We start from the raw sequence: 25979 nt of genomic DNA on the forward strand, positions 1-25979 counted from the left end.
CGGCCCCCTTGAACTTTGCGACCTTTTGCCACCTTTTTTTGTTGTTGTGAAGAATCAACAACAAGTGGGACACAATCCTGAAGTGGAACGACATTTATTGGATATTTCAAACTTTTTTAACAAATCAAAAACTGAAAAATTGGGCGTGCAAAATTATTCAGCCCCTTTACGTTCAGTGCAGCAAACTCTCTCCAGAAGTTCAGTGAGGATCTCTGAATGATCAAATGTTGACCTAAATGACTAATGATGATAAATAAAATCCACCTGTGTGTAATCAAGTCTCCGTATAAATGCACCTGCACTGTGATAGTCTCAGAGGCCCGTTAAAAGCGCAGAGAGCATCATGAAGAACAAGGAACACACCAGGCAGGTCCGAGATACTGTTGTGAAGAAGTTTAAAGCCGGATTTGGATACAAAAAGATTTCCCAAGCTTTAAACATCCCAAGGAGCACTGTGCAAGCGATAATATTGAAATGGAAGGAGTATCAGACCACTGCAAATCAACCAAGACCTGGCCGTCCCTCTAAACTTTCAGCTCATACAAGGAGAAGACTGATTAGAGATGCAGCCAAGAGGCCCATGATCACTCTGGATGAACTGCAGAGATCTACAGCTGAGGTGGGAGACTCTGTCCATAGGACAACAATCAGTCGTAAATCTGGCCTTTATGGAAGAGTGGCAAGAAGAAAGCCATTTCTTAAAGATATCCATAAAAAGTGTCGTTTAAAGTTTGCCACAAGCCACCTGGGAGACACACCAAACATGTGGAAGAAGGTGCTCTGGTCAGATGAAACCAAAATTGAACTTTTTGGCAACAATGCAAAACATTATGTTTGGCGTAAAAGCAACACAGCCCATCACCCTGAACACACCATCCCCACTGTCAAACATGGTGGTGGCAGCATCATGGTTTGGTCCTGCTTTTCTTAAGCAGGGACAGGGAAGATGGTTAAAATTGATGGGAAGATGGATGGAGCCAAATACAGGACCATTCTGGAAGTAAACCTGATGGAGTCTGCAAAAGACCTGAGACTGGGACGGAGATTTATCTTCCAACAAGACAATGATCCAAAACATAAAGCAAAATCTACAATGGAATGGTTCAAAAATAAACATATCCAGGTGTTAGAATGGCCAAGTCAAAGTCCAGACCTGAATCCAATCGAGAATCTGTGGAAAGAACTGAAAACTGCTGTTCACAAATGCTCTCCATCCAACCTCACTGAGCTCGAGCTGTTTTGCAAGGAGGAATGGGAAAAATTTCAGTCTCTCGATGTGCAAAACTGATAGAGACATACCCCAAGCGATTTACAGCTGTAATCGCAGCAAAAGGTGGCGCTACAAAGTATTAACTTAAGGGGGCTGAATAATTTTGCACGCCCAATTTTTCAGTTTTTGATTTGTTAAAAAAGTTTGAAATATCCAATAAATGTCGTTCCACTTCATGATTGTGTCCCACTTGTTGTTGATTCTTCACAAAAAAATACAGTTTTATATCTTTATGTTTGAAGCCTGAAATGTGGCAAAAGGTTGCAAAGTTCAAGGGGGCCGAATACTTTCGCAAGGCACTGTGTATATATATATATATATATATATATATATATATATATATATATATATATATATATATATAGAGAGAGAGAGAGAGAGGTTTCTGTAATGACTTGGACAGGGGACTTTGCTAACAGGCACTGACGCATGATGCTGCAGTGCAGTGGTTCCCATGCTGATGGACTAGAAGATTGAGTGGATTGAATGGTTCTGAACCAGCCTGTCATGTTCCCTGTTCCCTGCTCTCCCAGACAACCTCCTTGGCATCTTCAGACAGAGATTGTGCCACTGCCAAGGTGTGTGTGCCAGCCTGCCAACGAGTGTCTAAGAGCAGCACGTCACCTGAGACCACACTAAGGACCAAAGTTCCCCACCACACACCATGAGTCATGACTCATCAGCAATAGAGGAACAAGTACCACGTTTAGAACTAGTACATCAATATGTATTATTATCCTGTCTCTCTATCATTGTTTATTTATCTCCTCTTTCTGTCAGCAGGACTCCAAGGACCTCTATTAGCAGGGTAAAAACACTGGCTGTCTTTACGTATACATGCTTCTATATTTCCATCGAATTCTAATGTTGAATACAGAATGCTCAACCTTAGTGTCATTGTATGGGTACACCTGCAGAGACATAGGCAAAAACATACAGTATAATTAAGCAATAAGGCCTGAAGGGGAGTGGTATATGGCCAATATACCACGGCTAAGGGCAGTTCTTATGCACGACGCATCACAGAGTGCCTGGACACAGCCCTTAGCCGTTGTATACTGGCCATATATCACAACCCCCCCGTGGTGCCTTTTCCCTATTATAAACTGGTTACCAACGATAATTAGAGCAGTAAATACATTTTTAAAAACATCATACCAGTGGTATACGGCCTGATATACCACGGCTGTCAGCCAATCAGCATTCAGGGCTCGAACCAACGAGTTTATAAAATGCAGTGCAGTATATCCAAGCATCACCTTCAGGATGCTCTGGGCTGTGTGTGTGGGTGCACCTGGCCTATGTGTAGTGTGAGTATATGTGAGTGTGTGTATGAGAAACAGAGAAAAGGAGCGTCTGGCATGTGAGGGAGTCAGTCATTAAAATCATATTGTTTCCGCATCATTACGATCATAATGAGGCCTCTGCTGATGATAATCCCTGTATCGTATGAGGGAAAACATTTTGCCTTTCGCCTCCAAGACAGACTCCTCATCCAGTTCCTGACGTGGGATATAGAGTAGCTGATAGACAGAGATATCAGCTAGCTGGACTGGGTGCTCCATTTTGAGTTAGGACTCTACACACACACTCACACATACTACACCGACTCTCCAACACACACATACACACACACACTCGTACACTACATACGCTCACAAACACAAAATACACACACACATGCATATTGATGCCACACACACACACACTCACACATAGAAACACTTTCACATCTTGATTGCCTAGTCACTTTTACAACCGACCTACATGCACATACTACCTCAACTACCTGAAGTACCTCGTACCCCTGCACATTGACGTGGTACTGGTACTCCTTGTGTATAGCCTCGTTAATGTTATTTTATTGAGTTACTTGTTTAAAAACCAATGTGCTAAAGCTTCTTACTTTTTAACTCTGCATTGTTTGGAAAGGGCTTGTAAGTAAGCATTTCATGGTAAAGTCTACACCTGTTGTATTCAGCGCACGTGACAAATACATTTGATCTGATTTGAGTAATCCTCTAGTGTGTACGGTTTCAGAATGAACTGAAAAGCAACTCGGGAAGAGTATATTTGTACAACTATCCTAATATCTCCATTTCCACACTCCTTCTTCCACAATCACAAGGCAAATGTTATGATAGCAAAGGCTGTAATTCCACCTCAGCATATACAAGCGGCTGAACCCATTGGCCCATGTTTTGCCAGGGTTTAAAGGTGTTTGTTTCGGTAACACCAGATCTACACCACTACAGTATCACATCTACTGCACTGCTTTTGAACACGTTTGAAACGTACACTTGTTCAATTTGATCAGGTTTGTTGCCCTTAGCAGAAAACAGCAGTTTTTTTTTGCATTGCCTTCTACCTTCTATGATTTATTTAACACAGCCAGTATAGGGGAGACAGGCAGCTCATGGCCATCAACTATACTTCCAGTATGGTGTTTATCGGCCTTGAGGAGTCTATGCAGACATACTGCTGATGAAGAGAGAGAGGCGCAGACTCTTTCAGGTATCAGAGCTCTACTCTCTCCTCAGATTTTCAAGTGGGCACTTTTTTTATTTATTTTTTATTTAAAAGCAAACTTTTATAACCTGAAGGCAAACAGCCATAAAAAACACAATCAAATAAATTCTAGAATAATCTTAGGAGTGGGTGGGTGGGGGGGGGTTGACATTGTGAAATATGTTTTTGCAGTAATACTAATAAAAACGTGGGGAAAGAACGATCCAGAGGCTTTGAACACTCCCTACTACAAAAACAGGGTTGTGTCTGACAGGCTATAGACAGTCACGGGCAGCCCTGGGCTGTGGAAACATCCCTGACTTCTTGGCAGACAGAAGCCTCTGATTGCTTTTTCATCCCACTATCTTAACTCTCTTCTCTAACATGTGCACGAAATGTACAGCTTCATTTAATCTTTGACACAAAAGAGCAGTCGGCTGCACCTGTCTTTTTCTCTCTGTCCTTTTACGCAACATGTCGATCCTCTCTCTTCAGGCGAGTCCGGGGTTTAAAGATGGAATCTGCATTAGGGAAAAAGGTGCCACTGTTCGCCCCAGCACTTTTGTTATTGTTTTTGTGTTGTTGACGAAACAGAGGTGAGGTGCTTCAAGCAGTGTGGTAAAAACAAAATGCGCTACATATTCTGCTGTTCTATTGGGAACTGCAATGATGTCAGAGGGGAAAACCGTGTTGGTTGTTTGCATTAGCTTCTTTGTTTTTGAAATATCCCAAAGGGAAGAAGCAGTTTCCCCATGAAGGATTCCAGCATTAAAGTTTTAAAGCCAATAAGACATGTAAAGCATACAATTGTGTGTGTGTGTGTGTGTGTGTGTGTGTGTGTTTATGTGTGTGTGTGTGTGTGTGTGTGTCTGACACCTTACCTTCGCAGTGCTTGCCATCCCCCTTGTAGCCTGACTTGCAGATACATTTGTATGACTTGAGTGTATTCTGGCAGATGGCATCGATGCTGCAGTTGTCAATTTGCTCTGCACACTCGTCCACATCTGACAGAGAGGGAGAGATGGAGGGAACAGTGACATCTAAGGACAATAACTACAAACAATGTTTCATATCCCCAAGTGGCTAATGTACTGTACATTAGGGGAGGAGGGTCAATCATCCATCTGACAAGGTATTCACTATAGGATGTTTACTGTGGATACACAACCCCTGTAAAGTACCTGTTCAGACAGACGGGCCACCATGAGAATACAAGCAGTCACTCTTGATAAAGACAAAACAACTCAGCTCAGTAAACCCTGCTACACTGTGGTATGTTTGACAGCTTAATAGTTCTCCGAAACCCTTGTACAAATAAACAGTTAATTCATGCGTTTTTGAAGAACCGATTGCTTCATAACAATAAACAAGTAGTTGAGTAATTACTATAACGTGTAAATAAACAGTCTATCATTGATTGACCTGTGATGAACCTCTGTTTGACTGCCTGCTGGCTTGGACAATCTGTACCTCTGATACGCGGGTCAAGAAGTGGAGTAAAAAGAAAATGTTTTCATTGGGATGGTAGGATAGATAGCCCTCTGCCATGGTCATGGACCAGAGTTAGAGGGAAGGATGAAGTCCAAAAATGTATAATCAGGGATGTGATCAAAAAATCATATAAACTCAGGAAAAATAGGATATTAGTTTGAGATCAATTTCAATATTTTATGAATAAAGGATCATGTAAAAATCCCAATCTTTGATCAAATATTTGCATAAAAGTGAAATGATGGGCTTGATTAAAACAGGGAACTGGGGAGTGAAGTGGGGGCAGAGTGGGTTCTATGGTCCCCTCCTCTCTAATCCCACCTGATCCCGGTTAACCAGCCCAGGTGTTTGGGATTACCCCCGCTCGCAGGGGGGAAAAGCTTAACAAGGTTTACACAGCTTCCAATATCGACCCTTATCACAAGTCCTCTCTCTGCAGGGGCCCGGAGGACTGGTCCCAGGGGTACACGGCCTGCAATCTGAGACCTGTTAGTTTAGCATCTACCTTGGGAGCCATAGGCCATCACTTCCATGGACCTGACCAGAGAGGACAATGACATTAAAAACCCATGCTGTTCTTTGGAGAGGTCAGGTCTCAATAATCCTTGGAGAAGCTTTTCTTTTTTCCTATTCAAGGGAAGTCTGTAGGGCCAACTACACACACGTTTGACCTTTTGAGGTTGAATTAGAAAATAATGTTTTCATCTGGCTCTATTTAATCTGTATCACAGAGGTTCAGCGTTTACATATTGAAATGTAATGGCTCCCGCGTCAGCAGAGACTGCATTCATGGTAGACGCTGCATATGTCGGCTCAATCGGGAATGACCTTTCAATTTATGTTGCGCAACCTGTAAATCTGTCCCCATTCCCAAGCCATGTTGACTACAGGAGTTTAGTAGATGACTTTTCTCAGTCTCACACAAGCATTTGCAATACCAGAAGTCCCAAAGGCTCAAAGTAGTTAATTTCTCCATATTGATTTATATGAAGTGGTAACAATGGGAATCCTCAGGGATAGAAACACAAGCGGGATCTTTTCTCTTCACTGATTATCCTCGAGGATGAATAGGACAATGTTCCTTCGGTCATGGGGCAAGCAACATTCCACATAAAAACAGATTCATCTTTTAGTCAGGTTAACGGATTCTAAGGCTCCATGGTGATTAATATTCATTAAAAACTACAACTAAAGAATCTCACATGTCCACTTTAGCCTACATTAATGCTCCTATCCGGGTCATCAACTCCAGATCATTTACAATTAACTGTTTGGAAGAGGTGCACTTGGTTTTACTGCTAAATATTGTCTTTCACAGAAACATTGTTGTAAAGAATATCGAGTTACGACTCAGACAAGATGCAATACAACACTTTACACAAGATAAACTGTGGCATTATGCTTTGAAAAATCAAGCATTTATTTAAGACCTGCAAATGATTGAAATGTGTTCCTGGAAAAAGAATAGGTATTTTCTCACCTTCTCCAGTTTCTTTGACTTTATAAACCATAACAATGGTTGTATAATACTATCAAAATCAAAAATCTAGAACACAACTTCACTGAGCAGTGGCACTGTTCTCAATTTTCTATTTGTTCTTGTATCGCCAATCTTACAGCCAGTGCCAGCAGAGATCAACCTCCTCAACTGTAGATGTAACCGCAGACCCAACCATCACAAGCAAGCACTTCACTCACAACGCACAAGAGTATGTAAGGAACTAACTTTTAAGCCAAGCCTACACAAACTAATCTTTTGACTACATTGGCTGAAGCCAAGCTCAACATTTCAACAAGCACTGCCATACTTTATACAGCCTTGTATATTTCCCCAGATCTGGACAACAACATTCACTAACACTGAACCTCCCTCTCGTTAACACTAAAGAACAGAGCAAAGCTCAGTGTTCGCTGTGTAAGACCAAGGCTCTCCAACTTCAACATCTCTGTAATGCACATCATATGCTACAATTATATAGCATTATATAGGAGAGTGCTTTCAGTTTGATAAACCCCTATAACTAATTCATTTCTAACTAGCATGGACCGAGCACAACTCTGCAAGTGCTGAGTGTTCTTGAAGACGACAGCAATTTGTGTCCCCTCATTAGCCAAACAATAGAGGGGAAAGTGGGTAATTATGCCAACACTTTGTCTTTAAGAAATCATTCTGAACTTTGAGAAGAGCTTAATCAAGAACTCTTCATGAGCTGTCAGCTTAGGTCAGGGAACAAAAATATCAAATTGAGTAAGAGATTTCTTTCTTTAATCTCTTGAGTTCATCTCTCGTTTACAGAAACGAACATTTTTTAAACGGCTCACAAAGACGGCCAGTTAGTCACTCACTCAAACTTCAGGAGTAGTTCAATAAAGCGTCCCTTTGAACAAAATAGAGTCTTGGCCATGTAAAAAGAACACTTCGGATGGCGTGTTGGTGGTTTAAATGAAAAGGCACCCGTCTGGGGAATGGGGTGCATTCCCTCCAACACATGCACAACAAAAGCTGAAAATATGCTGGATCTGTTACAAATAGAAAAGGCCTTTGCTGTAAAAATAAACATGTCAGAATCAATAGGTCCTACGGTACAGTCCCGAGGACATTCCTCTGAACACTTCAGAGACAAAGTTGCTGAATGTGTTCAGTAACGCTGCCCTCCTAATTGACTCATGCAACACATGAAAAGCTTTGCTTTTTCAGGCTGTACGTGTATGCACCTTTTTTTCTTTGGCACTGATGTATCACAGTTGTTGGGAACAAGTTTAGGCAGCAGAGGTTGAATGCCGTGGTTTGAGACAGGGATGAATAAACAAAGTCAAAACAACCAAAACGATAAAACGTCGCTGTAGTTCTGTGCATGTAGACGTGAAGTTTAGAGTTTAGGAGCTCAGAATGACATACTGTGTGTAATGTAATGTACGCTAGTTACCCTTTCTGCTCAACGCTTTGGTTGAACCCGCGGTTGGATGTCCTAGGAAGAAGTAGGTCAGTGCACTTTGTCTGAGCAGTAGCCCTGTAACGGGGCACATCATTCAAAGTCTCTTCCTTTCATAACTGGGCCGGGATAGTTGGCTGCTCTTAATACCACATTAAGTGAAATAAGAGCATGTCATGCACTAAGCCCTGGTTTAATCAAACCCAAATCGAAAAGAGCTGCTGTGTTTCCAGGGTTTTGCTATCGTCAGCCTGTACGACGCTGTGACAGCGCATGCTCTATTCTTATCTAAAGTTCCGGAGGGGGGATAGCTAATTTATATAATCAAGTTGATTAGTACCTTGGTTTAACAAAGACCTGCAGACAAATGTGGTGCCATCCTCAGCATCATAGTACTCAGATATAAGTAAAATATTTGTTTCTGATATTGAGAGAAGAACAACCGTACAACTCTCTGAGTCCACTGCTGTGCATCCATGTTCCAATACACCCCCCACATGCGAGCCAGAGAGGCTGCTAGGCCAGGGCTGTTGGCCATGGAGGTGAGACGTTGACAGACCCTTCTGAAAGAAAAACAACATAGACCAGCTTAAATTTCAAGTTGGTCCTTGCTGGTCTATGCTGGTCAGTGCTGATCGGATGATGGTCAAGCTGGTCTGACCAGCATGGTCTAACTGTTCAAGCTGGTCTGACCAGCATGGGGGTTCCAAACTTTTTCACTCGAGGCCCGCCTTCCAGCATTGGGGAACATCCCGCGCCCCCCCCTGCACACAGCAAAAGGCTGGTCACCATTGTTCAAAATACACCGAAGGCTAGTCACCAGCAAAAACATCGCAAAGGCTGGTCACCAGCAAAACGAGCACTGGTGACCAGCATGACTAGCCTATGCTGGTCTATGCAGATTTTTTCAGCGGGGGGGTACTTTTTCCTTCTTATTTATGGGCAGGTCCAGGGATAAGCGGTGTATTTAGCTGGGCCGGTCGGGAATAGGGCTGAGGGGAGAGTGAGTGTGTGGGAGACTTGCTGGACCCAAGGTGTACAGTTCAAACACAGGGCAATGTTTACTTTGTGTGTTGAGACACTCACTGTTTGCTCAAGCCCCCCAGACCGCCCCCTGCCCTGTCCCGGCCCATCCCTCTTCCTCCCCCGACCACAGAAATAGAGTGAATAACGCTGGGACACCCTATAGGGTAGACCAGAAGAGAACGGCATGCTAGGACTAAGGCAGTGGTATTCAAAGTCGGGGTCGCGACCCGGAACTGCAGCGGGGTCGTTTAAAAAAATAATAATTCAACATTTCGGAACAAAAAGAGTACAGATTATTGTATGGGACAATGTACAAATGTTTTTGATAAAGATCATTAGAAAAATTACAATTTTATTGAGTAAATATATTTATTGGTGTCTTTTCACTTTCATAAGATATGAAAATGTAATGAATTTAAGGCTATTTGTATATGTAAAAATCTTTTAAAAAATGGGGTCCCCAGAAATTCTAGTGGAATAAATGGTGTCCCAGTGGAAAAAGTTTGAATACCACTGGACTAAGACAAACAGAACAGTGATGTGGCCAGGCCAGGGTTGTTGTGGCTCATCAATGCTAAACTAAATAGATTTTTATCAGTCCAACAGGAATGTCAAGAGTCTGAGACAGAAATGAGTAATCCCAAATCCAGACAAGAATGCAGATCATTTTTGAGTCATACAGTTATAGACTAACAGTCATAATAGTTTGAGATAAACTTACAATAAACAGGATGGCCAGTCCATCATCGCTCTTAACAACAACAACAAAAGAATATCAGTGGCTGTATTGATGGAGCTTCGGGGGCCAACACCATCAGTACATCAACAAGACCTCTGAGCTGCACTAGCAGTTGACCCTTGACCCCTGATGAGAGAGGAGGAGAAGAAGCAGGGGTCAGGTCTACAAAAAGCTGCTAGCCTTGCCTTCCTTCATGGAGCTAGGCAGCGGAAGTGGAGGGTGAAGAGGAGGGGAGGGTGTGTGTGAGCCATGGCAAAATGTCACAGCCCCTCACAACACACAGCTCATAGCAGCTCACAACACACAGCTCATAGCAGCTCACAGCACACAGTGCACGTCTCATGGGTTATTAGGCCGACTAGGGCAGGAGACTGGTGGTCCAAAAAAGGGTTTGATGAAATGCAGACGTCAACATTAGTGCAAATTTTAGCATCCTCCCCCTGCCCCCACCCAAATCCTCCCCCTGCCCCCACCCAAATCCTCCCCAGCTAATGAAGGGATACACTGTTTGACGTTCGGCAAAGCTTTTAAATGTTGTGAATAAAAATATAAACTGCTTCCATTTGGGCTATTTACACTCATCCTTCACACACTCTAAATGTTTAGGAATCATGACCACTGACTTGATCCTGGTCTTCTAAAAACAATGACACCAACTTCAAACCTGGCTGGACCCCTCCCTAGCTGGGTCCACCGACCATGCAGTGAGAGTCTACTGTAGATGGATCTTACTGTATGCTATAAAAACCAAATGGAACAAAACAGAAAGAACAAAACAAATTGTTCAAAATGTACTGTAAATAAGAGCTGCAGAAGCAACTATAAAGTTATGATTCAGTGACAGTTACGGTAAGTCTTGTATACCACAGTCAATAACACCTAGCACTGTGTGTAGGTGGTAGTTGCTGATACATTAGCACTGTGTGTAGGTGGTAGTTGCTGATACATTAGCACTGTGTGTAGGTGGTAGTTGCTGATACATTAGCACTGTGTGTAGGTGGTAGTTGCTGATATATTTGAAATCACCACCTCTGTAGGTAGATTTTATTTTTTGAAACCTTTTATAAATAGAATCCACTTTGGATCTTCAGGTAAGATAGTTGTAAGTAAGATATTTGTAAGTGCTGTATGAGAGGTTTCGTTGCATTATCTGACATAAGACAATGGGCTGTGGGAGGTTGTGTAAGTCCCCTTCATAACATTAGCTAAAACCCCAAGAGCCCAAAATCAAATAACAGCAGAAGGGCTTTTATGAAGATTTCAAATGTAAGCTTTTCTATAACAGAGATGCAGTGACAATCTAATCATGGGACCTGGATGAGTCAGAGAGTGAGTAGGTACCATAGAAATAGAATCTCATCCTTTGGTACTGTAGGTAGATTATGTGAGCAAATTTGCCAGACCCCACCTCTTCCTCCTTAACCAGCAGCATGCTACCCTGCATCCCACTGATGGCTTGCTTCTGAAGCTAACCAGGGTTGGTCCTGGATCGGAGACCAGATGCTGCTGGAAGTATTGTTGGATGGCCAGTAGGAGGCCCCCTTTCCTCTGATCTAAAACAAATATCCCAATGACCCAGGGATGTGATTGGGGACATGACCCTGTGTAGGGGGATGTTAAACGGGTGTCCTGACTTTCTGTGGTCACTAAAGATCCCATGGCACTTATCGTAAGAGTAGGGGTGTTAACCCTGGTGTCCTGGCTAAATTGCCAATCTGCCCTTCATACCATCACGGTCACCTAATCTTCCCCAGTTTACAATTGGCTCAATCATTCCCACCTCCGGTCCCCTAGAACTATTCCCCAGGTTGTTGCTGTAAATGAGAATGTGTTCTCAGTCAACTTACCTGGTAAAATAAGAATAAAATAAAAAAAATCAACATCTGGCTTAGGAAGTATCTTTCAACTGTAACCCTAGAATAGAGTAGAGAAGAGTACTCCCCTGGCCAGGTCTCATCTGGCAGTAGAGCTCTCCTCCTTGTCTCACTTCAAACAGTAGGACAGGTGCCCATCTCTAGCTACAATTCTACTGGGTCCACAGTAGACAGTAAATTAGGCTGTGTAGCAGGGTTGGGGTCAATTCTTAATTGAGTTGAGAATTTGTCTTAAATTCTAATTCAAATCTTGAATTTGAATGGAATTGGCCACACCCATAGGAAGTAGAATTTGAAATCAATTTGAACTAAAGAATGTAGAATTTAATTCAGTGGAATTCTTAGAAATTCAAATGGATAATTGATTCCATAAATCATTATGCATATGTGTCACGTTCTGACCTTTATTTCCTTTGTTTTGTCTTTATTTAGTATGGTCAGGGCGTGAGTTGGGGTGGGCAGTCTATGTGTGTTTTTCTATGTTGGGGTTTTGAGTTCAGCCTAGTATGGTTCTCAATCAGAGGCAGGTGTCGTTAGTTGTCTCTGATTGAGAATCATACTTAGGTAGCCTGGGTTTCACTTTTGAGTTGTGGGTGTTTGTTTTCCGTGTGTGTGTTTGTTGCCACACGGTACTGTTTCGGTTTAGTTCACGTTTATTGTTTTGTATTTCATAGTGTTCAGTTTATATCTTAAAATAAACGTTATGGACACTTACCACGCTGCGCATTGGTCCTCCGATCCTTATCGCTCCTCCTCCTCCTCAGAGGAGGAATGCCGTTACAATATGTTTATGTTGGTCATCATGTATGGTTACCAACAATCTAAATTCTAAAACAATGAAGTATAGTGGTCTGGAAATATTGTTATCATTTTCTAGGTTGTTTATAATGATTAATGATTCTTACACTTAAATATTAAACAAAATATATATCTCAGAATGTAATAGATCAAACACTCGGAGGGCACAGAACAACCTAACATCTCATGACAAAAATACAAACAAAATACTGTTTGACATCATTGAGTTATAATCAAGCTAATATTTCAAATAGTATCTGTATTCTTTAGTGTAAGGTGGCAGATGCTTTTGGCAAAATATTTGCCAAAGGAATGAGACTCATATGTTTGTCTCAGTTGAATGTCAATGAATTGGTATGAATTCAATTCTACTTCCTTTTTCCTTCTACTTCCTGTGGGGTGTGGTCAATTCAAATGTTAATTTCAATTAATGGTTTGAATTTAATTAAATTCCAAAATAACCCCAAAATGATGCTCACAAGGCAGCATGTTGCCTCATCACTTGGATGTTACATTGTGACATGCAGGGCAAGTCAAGCTCATGTTAAGGGCTGCAGGTACTGGTTAAGAGCATTGGTCCTGTAAACAAAAGGTTGCTGGTTTGAATTCTTGAGTCCGACTAGGTGAAAAATCTGTCTATGTCCTTAAGCAAGGCATTTAACCCTAATTACTCCTGGCTGTCACTCTGGATAACAGTGCCTGCTTAATGACTACAATGTAAATGTAAATGTTATACTAGAACAGTATAGCTCTGTGAGTGCATTAATGCCTGGGAGTGCATTAATGTGTGCCTCTCAACGGAAGAACTAAGTCGGAATAGATATAATGTCCTTGTTCAGCATGTGTTGCTTAGAGACATCAGTGCTTGGAGATGCATTGAGAGAACATTCTATTTTTACATCTTTGAATGAGAAACTCCCCTATAGCTTCAGCTCAACCTTTCTGGACAATGCTCTGTCGCTTTGATGGGCTGCATCCGGCGTGTGCAGCACCATGCTGTGCCTATAGAATTAGGATGAATGGTTGTGCCATGGGTGGCCATACTGGTCTATGACTCATAGACCCTCCTATACTGCGGAAAACACGTATTACAGTAATTCATTGACCCATGACACTCTCATTCAGAAAGGCCAGAGTGGAATATTTTTTGTCCATTCTTTGCCACTGCATATATTCCTAGAATATCAGCTGGGCTAGACAATCTAGACCCTCTCTTCTAAAATTATCCGCCGCCATTATTGCAACCCCTATTACCAGTCTGTTCAACCTCTCTTTCCTATTGTTCGAGATCCCTAAAGATTGGAACGCTGTCGCGGTCATCCCCCTCTTCAAAGGGGGTGACATTCTAGACCCAAACTGTTACAGACCAATATCCATCCTGCCCTGCCATTCTAAAGTCTTTGAAAGCCAAGTCAATAAACAGATCACTGACCATTTCGAATCCCACCGTACCTTCTCCGCTGTGCAATCCGGTTTCTGAGCTGGTCATGGGTGCACCTCAGCCACGCTCAAGGTACTAAATGATATCATAACCGCCATCGATAAAAGACAGTACTGTGCAGCCGTCTTCATCAACCTGGCCAAGGCTTTCGAATATGTCAATCACGTATTCTTATCGGCAGACTCAACAGCCTTGGATTCTCAAATGACTGCCTCGCCTGGTTCACCAACTACTTCTCAGACAGAGTTCAGTGTGTCAAATCGGAGGGCCTGTTGTCTGGACCTCTGGCAGTCTCTATGCGGGTACCACAGGGTTCAATTCTCGGGCCGACTCTGTTCTCTGTATATATCAACGATGTCGCTCTTGCTGTGGGTGATTCCCTGATCCACCTCTACGCAGACGACACCATTCTGTATACATCTGGCCCTTCTTTGGACACTGTGTTAACAAACCTCCAAACGAGCTTCAATGCCATTCAACACCATCCAACTGCTCTTAAACGCCAGTAAAACTAAATGCATGCTTTTCAACCATTCGCTGCCCGCACCCGCCCGCCCGACTAGCATCACTACTTAGAATATGTGGACAACTACCAATACCTAGGTGTCTGACTAGACTGTAAACTCTCCTTCCAGACTCATATTAAACATCTCCAATCCAAAATTAAATCTAGAATTGGCTTCCTATTTTGCAACCAAGCCTCCTACACTCACACCGCCAAACATACCCTCGTAAAACTGATTATCCTACCGATCCTCAACTTTGGCAATGTCATCTACAAAATAGCGTCCAACACTCTACTCTGCAAACTGGATGCAGTCTATCACAGTGCCATCCATTTTGTCACCAAAGCCCCACACACCACCCACCACTGCGACCTGTATGCTCTCGTCGGCTGGCCCTCGCTACATATTCGTCGCCAGACTCACTGGCTCCAGGTCATCTATACGTTTTTGCTTGGTAAAGCTCCACCTTATCTCAGCTTACTGGTCACGATAACAACACCCACCCATAGCACGCGCTCCAGCAGGAACATCTCACTGGTCATCTCCAAAGCCAACACCTCCTTTGGCCGCCTTTCCTTACAATTCTCTGCTGCCAATGACTGGAACGTATTTCAAAAATCGCTAAAGCTGGAGACTTCAATTTCCCTCACTAACTTTAAACATCAGCTATCTGAGCAGCTAACCGATCGCTGCAGCTGTACATAGCCCATCTGTAAATAGCCCATCCAATCTACCTACCTCATCCCCATATTGTTTTTATTAACTTTTCTGCTCTTTTGCACACCAGTATTTCTACTTGCACATCATCATCTGCACATCTATCACTCCAGTGTTAATTTACTTTATTGTAATTACTTCGCTACTATGGCCTATTTATTGCCTTACCTCCTCATGCCATTTGCACACACTGTACATAGACTTATTTTTCTATTGTGTTATTGACTGTACGCTTGTTTATTCCATGTGTAACTCTGTGTTATTGTTTGTGTAGCACTGCTTTGCTTTATCTTTGCCAGGTCGCAGTTGTAAATAAGAACTTGTTCTCAACTAGCCTACCTGGTTAAATAAAAAAATAAAAAAATATTGCATACATATTTCCTAGAATTTCGCATACATGATAACAATGCATCCAACTTGAAGGATACAAGTAATTCATTCACAAGGTTTCTTCAATCGTGGCATATGTCCTCAACTTACAAACTCTTCATGTTTTCATGGCCTCTAGCTCTATAACATTTCATTTTATATACGAGGAGGGTGGTACTTAATGCTGTTATATACCTTATTATTTATAAAGCCAGAGCTAAATGACATGACACTCTCCCCTGTGCACACAGCAATTACATTCATTGGCGGCTGCTTTAGCAAGATACAGCACCTACTATAAAGAGGGAAACATAGCAATTACAGCAGAAGTGTTAGTCCGATATTTTTAGCTGCTTCCTGTGAAACTATGAGGCATAAAGTGAATGGCTCTCTGTGTGTGAGTGAGATGCAGAGTAGAGCATGGCAGCTCTTATCTGAAATATACAGCTCACGGAGGTAATAGCAGAGGAGTGAAATACTTGTTCTAATGGCATCATAAGAGTGTCATTAGAGACAACCCCTATATGGAAAAATGGTTGATTTTGACATGTTACATTCATTAGATATCTCTGTTTCACAAGAACTGAATTGCACTGGGAGACAGTCCATCTGGCTTCTCCTATAAGAACTCCAACACACTTCAAACTACTAAGGATCAAATAAAAGGTCAATAGAAAAATGGCAATCTTAGAGTAGTATATGGAAGATATTGGTTGCCAAACGTCTGGCACCTCCTAACGTCTGGTAGTGCAACGTCTGGCACCTCCTAACGTCTGGTAGTGCAACGTCTGGCACCTCCTAACGTCTGGTAGTGCAACGTCTGGCACCTCCTAACGTCTGGTAGTGCAACGTCTGGCACCTCCTAACGTCTGGTAGTGCAACGTCTGGCTAACGTCTGGTAGTGCAACGTCTGGCACCTCCTAACGTCTGGTAGTGCAACGTCTGGCACCTCCTAACGTCTGGTAGTGCAACGTCTGGCACCTCCTAACGTCTGGTAGTGCAACGCCTGGCACCTCCTAACGCCTGGTAGTGCAACTGGCACCTCCTAACGCCTGGCACCTCCTAACGCCTGGCACCTGCTAACGTCTGGCACCTCCTAACGTCTGGCACCTCCTAACGTCTGGTAGTGCAACGTCTGGCACCTCTGGTAGTGCAACGCCTGGCACCTCCTAACGCCTGGCACCTCCTAACGTCTGGCACCTCCTAACGTCTGGCACCTCCTAACGTCTGGTAGTGCAACGTCTGGCACCTCCTAACGTCTGGTAGTGCAACCTGGCACCTCCTAACGTCTGGTAGTGCAACGTCTGGCACCTCCTAACGTCTGGTAGTGCAACGTCTGGCACCTCCTAACGTCTGGCACCTCCTAACGTCTGGTAGTGCAACGTCTGGCACCTCCTAACGTCTGGTAGTGCAACGTCTGGCACCTCCTAACGTCTGGTAGTGCAACGTCTGGCACCTCCTAACGTCTGGTAGTGCAACGTCTGGCACCTCCTAACGTCTGGTAGTGCACCTGGCACCTCCTAACGTCTGGCACCTCCTAACGTCTGGTAGTGCAACGTCTGGCACCTCCTAGCACCTCCTAACGTCTGGCACCTCCTAACGTCTGGCACCTCCTAACGTCTGGCACCTCCTAACAAGATTATGCTCTTACCGGATAGAAGTCAAACAAAACGCATGTTATCACATCTAGACTTCTAGTTATAGGTTTTATACACTGAGTGTGCAAAACATTAGGAACACCGTCCTAATATTGAGTTGCACCCCCTTTTGGCCTCAGAACAGCCTCAATTCGTTGGGGCCATTGACTCTACAAGTTGTCGAAAGCGTTCCACAGGGATACTGGCCCATGTTGACTCCAATGCTTCCCACAGTTGTGTCAAGTTGGCTGGAGGTCTTTTGGGTGGTGGACCCTTTTTGATACATATGGGAAACAGTTTAGCGTGAAAAATCCAGCAGCCTTGCAGTTCTTGACACACTCAAACTGGTGCGCCTGGCACCTACCCCCATACCCTGTTCAAAGGCACTTAAATCTTTGTCTTGCCCATTCACCCTCTGAATGGCACACATACAATCCATCTATCAATTGTCTCGAGGCTCAAAAATCCTTCTTTAACCTGTCTCCTCCCCTTCATCTATACTGCCTGAAGTGGATTTAACAGGTGACTTCAATAAGAGATCACAGCTTTCACCTGGTCAGTCTATGTCATGGAAAGAGTAGGTGTTTCTAATGCTTTGTACACTCAGTGTATATCAAGTGTTAACATTCTGGGGTACCTTTCTACAATCATCCTCAATTTGAGAAGATCACAGCTTTTCCTATGACTCCTCTCACCAATTGTCCTGAGCGATTAGTGCTTTTCTAGGTCGGTTTGGTTTTGGTTATATATATTTTCTTAAAGCACAGTTTTCAATTTCGGTTTCAATCAATTTTTTAAGCATTAAATGCATTATGAAACAATAGCATAAAAATAATTTTTGGGCTTTTTGAAATTCCAAAGCCAAAAATAGTGAACTTTCAATTACCAAAATATTGAAAATATTGTCTCTGTCAGGTCCACATTGGATAGACATTACTATGAAATAATACAATATTTCAGTTCTGTATATGACTTAGTTTTTATATGATGACTTTTTATTTTTAATTCCTTAAGGTCATCATCTCATCTCTGCTCAGGCAGTAGCAGTCAAACAGCCAGACAACGTTCTCTCTGTACTTCCCATACTGCTCTCTCTGTAGTCATCCTATTTAACTAGCCTAGCTGCAGAGCTGTCTGACCAAATCCTTTTCTACTTCTTCAAAGAAGACAAGGCATACTTTCACAAACTGTCTCTATCCCTCTCTCTCGACATTGTGTTGTGTACATTCCTCTCTCATGCGGTCTATGCGGTCTGTGTGTATCTAACCTTACGTAGCAGGCGTAAAAGTGTATCCCTCTTTGCTAGAGAGCGGAATTATAACATTTCTGCACTGAACTAGGTTGAATATTTGCTTAATGAAAACTACAACTCCCTTCAGCACAGTGTCCCACATAGTTCTTGAGTTGATTTCTCCAGGGAATGATTTGATTTCTCTTTAGAGAAACAGCGTTGGGGTCACACAAAAAACATTAAAGTAATTGAACCGACATTGGTCAATTAGTTGTTTAATAACCTCCCCAAAAAAGAAATGTTGGTTAATCGCTCAGCACTGCTCAACAAGGAAGTATCTGTTTCATCAGTGACGTCACCCTGGTCATTTCAGCCCCAAAAAGCTTCAGCTAAACCCCATGTACCTCACCAAATAAATTCATTTTTTTTGTTTGAAACATTCCTTGATGTGTTGGGTTTTTCCATTACTAAGCAGAATAAGAGCATTTCCTTTCATTTACAGCAGTCCCCAAAGCTGGCTCTAGCCTCAAGGAATGTAAACACAAGCAGTCTGTAAACAAGGCTCTTTCTGGCCCCCCAACCCCCCTCCAACAACACTGACTGACTGACCATCACAGACCAGTCTACAGACGTCCCTCACTGACCCAAAAACTCAAAAAGAGGCGCAGTTGCATTATTAGGCCAGGCCAAAGGGGTCTCAGGAGGGAGTGGTGTGAGGAGGAGGAGGAACGGTCTGGGACAATGGCAGCTAGGCTCTCCTCTCTTCTCCTCTCCACTCAAACCATGTTGAGCCTCAGCAGTGGAGAAAACAGAGAACTAAAGCAGACAATCCCACAGAGTAGACACTTACTTTTGGTCCTGGATCACACCATTGCCAATCAGTGAGTCATGGAACAGAAAAACAAATGGTGGGATTAATGATTTGAGAGCAGCCCCAGCTGTCGGCTCCTAACGGGGGATGGACAGGCCGGCCCTCCAGTGCCTTGGAAGCTCTCCCCTATCCATGCTGGAGCTCTCAGCACTTTGAGAGGGAGTTGTAGAGTGGCTCGGGTTCAGTGTACCATCAACTCTGCTCTTTATCCTCCCACTAACCAATAGGGACGCAGCGCCTCCGCACAGAGAACAAAGGGTACAGAGAGAGAGACAGAGAGAGACAGAGAGAGAGAGAGAGAGACAGAGACAGAGAGAGAGAGAGAGAGAGAGAGAGAGAGAGAGAGAGACAGAGAGAGAGAGAGAGACAGAGAGAGAGAGAGACAGAGAGAGAGAGAGAGACAGAGAGAGAGAGAGACAGAGAGACAGAGAGAGACAGAGAGAGAGAGAGAGAGAGAGAGAGAGAGAGAGAGAGAGAGAGACAGAGAGAGAGAGAGAGACAGAGAGACAGAGAGAGACAGAGAGAGACAGGGAGACAGAGAGAGAGAGAGAGAGAGAGAGAGAGAGAGAGACAGAGAGAGAGAGAGACAGAGATACAGAGAGAGACAGAGAGAGAGAGAGAGAGAGAGAGAGAGAGAGAGAGAGAGAGACAGAGAGAGAGAGAGAGAGAGAGACAGAGAGAGATACAGAGAGAGAGTATGAGACAGAGAGAGAGAGAGGGAGAGAGTATGAGACAGAGAGAGATACAGAGAGAGAGTATGAGACAGAGAGAGACAGAGACAGAGAGAGTATGAGACAGAGAGAGACAGAGAGTATGAGACAGAGAGAGACAGAGAGAGAGAGAGAGATAGAGAGACAGAGAGAGAGAGAGAGAGAGAGAGAGAGAGAGAGAGCTATCAGACGTCCCACCGAAGCGCAAAGGAAATGTATTACAAGCCTCATTTGGAGCACACTGTTTACATTACGGCCCAATAAATAAATGGGCTTCTAAGAGCTAGGGGTCTCAGTCAGGGAGCGTGTGGAGGAACAGCCTGAGTCTGGCCTCATTGTTTGGACTCATGTGTGTCTTCATGTATGTGTTGTGTGTAATCTTGTCAGTTAATGTTGCTGTTTTCATGTGTTTGTCTATGTGTGTAGGAAGGGAAAGGTAAAATATCATGTAGGTTTTCTGAGAGTATGAGACATCATTGGTCCAAGATTTCAGTCTGTTTCAAGAGGAGATTCACTCCTCCTATCCTGTCCATGTGGAAGCTACCTCCTCTGTCAGCATTAAGACCATCTAATTGAGACTATGAGTGCTGGAACGCTGGTCACTGAGGGGTTTATCTGCTGGGTGCTGATATAGAGGTTTCTCTGCTCCACGGGAGAAGAAAAGGTGCCATGACAGAGTTAAGAGGCCTGTAAAAAAAAATACTGATTGCTTCTCCTGTGCACTGGCCAGGTACGTATGATGTCTGCAGCCATAGGCAGGTTCTGAATGGCCCATGACGACCCAAACCTGCAGACTCAATAGGACATGTCAAAACAATGCTTAGTTAGTAAAGCAGGAGCCAGAAATTCCAATACTTCAGTCAAACCCCCAAATCAACTCCAGAATGCTTTTCAAAAATTAAAGCTAAATAACTTTAGATACATATTTATTTTTCAAAGCACCATATTCTGCAGTATAATTCAACCCGTATCTGACAGCACTGTCAAATGGAAAACCGTTTTCTCTGTCTACCACAAGCATTGTTTTTTTTAAACAATCTATAGTGTAACAAACACTTTCAAGCAAACAGAGCCTGTTTTTCTTGAACTCAACACAACAAAATATTTTACCCAGAGGATCAGACTAATAAAACTCCCCATCACCCAGGCCAGACCCATCACCCAGTCCAGACCCACCACCCAGGCCAGACCCACCACCCAGGCCAGACCCATCACCTCAGGCCTGACCCACCACCCAGGCCAGACCCACCACCCAGGCCAGACCCATCACTCAGGCCAGACCCATCACCCAGGCCAGACCCACCACCCAGGCCAGACCCACCACCACAGGCCAGACCCACCACCCAGGCCAGACCCATCACCCAGGCCAGACCCACCACCCAGGCCAGACCCACCACCCAGGCCAGACCCATCACCCAGGCCAGACCTACCACCCAGGCCAGACCCACCACCCAGGCAGACCCATCACCCAGGCCAGACCCACCACCCAGGCCAGACCCACCACCCCAGGCCAGACCCATCACCACCCAGGCCAGACCCATCAGGCCCAGTCCAGACCCACCACCCAGGCCAGACCCACCACCCAGGCCAGACCCACCACACAGGCCAGACCCACCAGGCCACAGGCCAGACCCACCACCCAGGCCAGAATCATCACCCAGGCCAGACCCACCACCCAGGCCAGACCCATCACCCAGGCCAGACCCATCACCCAGGCCAGATCTATTAATTTGCCACAAACGCTTCGGACATGAACTCCTTAGTGACCAAGAGTGGATCCGTTACAGGGAAAGAATAAGGATGCCTTACAGTATTTTCCTTGGCCTGAATCTGAATCTTTGAAACACTGCTGGCAAAATAAAATGTTTTAAATTCCAGTAGCCAGGATAAAAGCCAGGATAAAAGTGAGTGACTGACCAGTACTGGGGCTACTGAACTGCTCTGGCCTGTACCAGACATCCCAGCTTTTACACATGGCTGTAAACATGCATGATAACTGGCTGACTATGTGTATCTCTACCATGCTCTGACTACAGTATACCCCTCTAGAACCTCTGTCAAACAGCAACTTATAAACAATAACACCATAGGCAATAAACATAGAAAAGTGATTCCATATGAAAACAGGGCAAAAAAAAACATGATTTGGGGGATTTTCACATTCCTTTGGAGGAAGGATTGTTGACATATATTTGAATCTAAAAGTATAATTGAGAAATAATATATCAAAGTTGGCTTATTTAGGACATTTTGACCTTACCCAGGCCTCCTTTAAGACTCCCTAACGTTTCATCTGTCGGTGCTACAAAGCAACAATCTCAATCTGGAACTTTGATATGCCCGAAGAGTATATTATGTTCAACTATATATTGAAGAAATTGATAAATCCAAAAAATGTAGTTTTTCAATATTCATTTAAAAAAAATCTATATTCACACATTTATTTATTATTAGCATTATTTTTTAAATTAAAATTCTACTCATATTACACAGCATATGGTGAAGCTTCATATGGCACCAATTTTAGCTTTGTAGCACCTACATTTGAAACATTTAGGACTCTTAAAGGAGTGCTGGGTAACGCCAAAATGTCATAAATATGCAAATTTTGATTAAATATTTCTCAATTATGCTTTTAGATACAGCTGTTAAATATATGTCAACAATCCTTCCTGGTTTCATATGGAATTACTCAATATAAGATTGTGTTCAATTAGTTGCATGCATACCTCTTCACTTATTCATTAAGAATAAATAGGCCAATCTATACCCCTGAATACTGAAAACTTTCTCATTACTATACACCAGGCACTATACTGTAAGGCAGTCAAGTGGGGAAAGCACATTTCCTGTAAATACACTTAGTGGATAAATACAGTATATCAAAATGCAAACTAAACTAGTATCAGGTCTATGCTTGTCTTAACCTCACCACCTTACAGATCAAAGCTATTTTCACTATTCATTAAGTATTGTTGTTTTGGACGGAACTGTCATCAATGGTTTCAACTACTCAACTGCACTGCAAAGATTATGATCTCCCTCTTTTCACACAACTGCTCTGTAACAACATGTACAGGGGTATTGGGGCACCACCTCTCAGGCAGGTCGTATCGGAGTATCCATTCTCTGGGTGGGAAAGCACAGCTTAATTGTTTGTCTGCTCTACACTCATGAAGATCAATGACCCTGACAGACTTCCACGGGCACGGTGATGTATAGATTAACAAGAAGAAAAGGACAGTATCTCAAGAGAACATCTATTCAACCTCAATTCAACCATGTGACCTGGAGCTATATTGAGTAAATAATAAAGACAAAGTGTTCTGTGTGTCAAATCCATGTGCCAAAACCCCTGAGTTGGCAAACAGAAAGGAACTTTTGCATCAGTATGATTTAAGGCACATATCCACCCTGTGAGTAGACAACAGTAATGTAATAGCACAACAAATACCACTGCTGTCTAGAGCAATGCATGAAGCACAGAAACAGCACCTAACAGAGTGAATGTGATGAGAAAAGTGTGTCGAAGTGTTGTCACAATACGATTGGGAAGTGGTGAGAAAGGACTGGCCATGGTCCACGATGATCACATTCACAGAGAACAGAATGCTGTCTCCACAAGAGCTGCATTCTTCTTCTGTAGTGTTCTTGGGGTGGTCTAAGCTCAGAAAGAAGAGCAGGAAGAAAATATGTTTGCAGATCTTTTCATGTGGCTTCATATGTGGTTACCAGGAACCATTACTAATAGATCACAAGAGATGTCGGTATTTGACATCTTCATTAATTGTACAGCTTTGACTTTCACAGGTAAATGCCTGCAACCTTTGCTGACAAAAAGCAAAGCAAACCTATCAACATCTCGATCTTCCACAACAGCGAATGTATGACGAAATGACAGGTTTAAATATTTTAAACCAGAGGACAACAAAGTGAGGAATAGGATCCCCATTTACAAGAGTTTGTGGATGCCTTTAACACACAGACATAGCCTATGACAGACGGTGGAACAAGACATGGCTACTTCATTAAGTATAAAGGAAAGAAAAAGAAGACAAAGCAAACAAAGAAGAGGAGCGAGAAAAATAAAAGGGGGGGGGGGGCCTCCGGCCTTCCTTCCATCCCCTTCTTTGTGGAAGACACACCACTTCTAGGTAGGCCTCCCTCCCTCGGGCCTCATTTTGCTGAGTCGTTCCCTCCAGGATAGGGCTGGTTGGTTCCCACATTGTGGCCAGACCCAGGGCTCACGGCTGAGGGCTGCTGCCCCTGTCTGCCAGAGAGACCCCCAGGTAACTCCAGCAGAGGTTACAACCAACAAAGTCCCCGCTCTGCACCGCACCACAGCATGTCAGAACCTCACCAACAGTTGCCTTGGCACTGTATTTGATAGCCAGGAGCCTTCGACTTGAGCTCAGCTCAAAGTCTCAGTGATTAGCCTTGTCGTCCAAGGCCCTTCACTCTTTCCCTTTTTTTTCTCTCTCTCTGTCTCGCTCTCAGCCTGCCCCTCTAATCTATCCAATTTCCCTTCTTCATCTCCCTCTTTTTCTACCTCTTCTTCACCACATCCTCCGCATCACTCCTTTGTTCCATTTCTCTTTTTAGATGAGATAACGATTGATGGCCTGGCCTGAAGGCAGACCTGTAATTAAGCTGACATTGATGAAGGACATAGAGGCTTGTCGCCAACATCTGTGTTAAATAAATATTAAGCTGACAAATTGTGCTTATTTTTTTTATCAGCATCTCTCTCTCTCTCTCTCTCTCTCTCAAATGTCTAAATATAAAAAGCCATACTATTAAAATATTACTAACTGCACATTATTCTTAGACTATCTTCCCAGTTTTAAGATTTCTGTTTCACAGGGTCCATTCTCATTACTGCATTTTTATGTTTCAATCCACTGCATTAAATATTACTCTCAACAACCAGGGTCCATCAAAAAGATATGTCCATGAACATGAACAACACATGGTCACTATCAGGCCATGCTTTTAGTTTGGCACATACTATACTTACACATTTCGACCTGCGCTTCAGACTTCTCATGTCAAAAAGCTTAGACTGTGGTGTGCCATATCTTATCAATAGTAGACTGACAGAAACACATTTCTAGAACCAATGCCAGGCTATGATGGTGGTGCTGCTTGTCACCTAGGCTACAAACAGGTGCATGCCATTACTTAGTGACAACACTGTTCTGGTAACATTCCACACAAAATAAGGGAGTGTGTAATCGATGTTGTGGAAAATTAAGTGAGGAAAAAGTCATTCTAATTGCAAAATGTAAATATTGGGCTTTCCCACAAGTGGGGGCAGACCACCCAGGATGCAAAATAGTCACTCCCCCTCCCCCCTCCTCCTTCACTCCTTGCCTATCTTTTTGTGTCTCTCCGTGTGTGAAACATCACCAAAAACAATCAAAGCTGCTGAGTCTTGCCCACACACACTGTGCTGTGCTCTGTCTCTTGCATATATACAGTGCATTTGGAAAGTATTCAGACCCCTTGACTTTTACACATTTTGTTACGTTACAGCTTTATTCTAAAAATGGATTAAATTGTTTTTTCCCTCATCAATCTACATACAATACCCCATCATGACAAAGCAAAAACAGGTTTTTAGAAATGTTTGCAAATGTATTAAAAATAAAAAAGTGAAATATCATATTTACATAAGTATTCAGACCCTTTACTAAGTACTTTGTTGAAGCACCTTTGACAACAATTACAGCCTCAAGTCTTCTTGGGTATGATGGTACAAGCTTAGCACACTTGTATTTGGGGAGTTTCTCCAATTCTTCTCTGCAGATCCTCTCAAGCTCTGTCAGGTTGGATGGGGAGTGTCGCTGCACAGCTAT

General features: G+C 43.2%; 1 protein-coding gene across 4 annotated transcripts in view; it reads right to left on the reverse strand.

Moving 5' to 3' along the window:
* Positions 1-25979, reverse strand: part of LOC112221974 (signal peptide, CUB and EGF-like domain-containing protein 3) — a 101276-nt gene that overhangs the window by 72598 nt on the left and 2699 nt on the right. For all 4 annotated transcript variants that reach the window (XM_042303873.1, XM_042303872.1, XM_042303871.1 and 1 more), the window contains exon 2: positions 4660-4782. In XM_042303873.1, the coding sequence (XP_042159807.1) occupies positions 4660-4782 (123 nt within the window). The remainder of the gene's footprint in view (positions 1-4659; positions 4783-25979) is intronic.

Source organism: Oncorhynchus tshawytscha, linkage group LG22, assembly GCF_018296145.1.
Source record: "Oncorhynchus tshawytscha isolate Ot180627B linkage group LG22, Otsh_v2.0, whole genome shotgun sequence".
Lineage (NCBI taxonomy): Eukaryota > Metazoa > Chordata > Actinopteri > Salmoniformes > Salmonidae > Oncorhynchus > Oncorhynchus tshawytscha.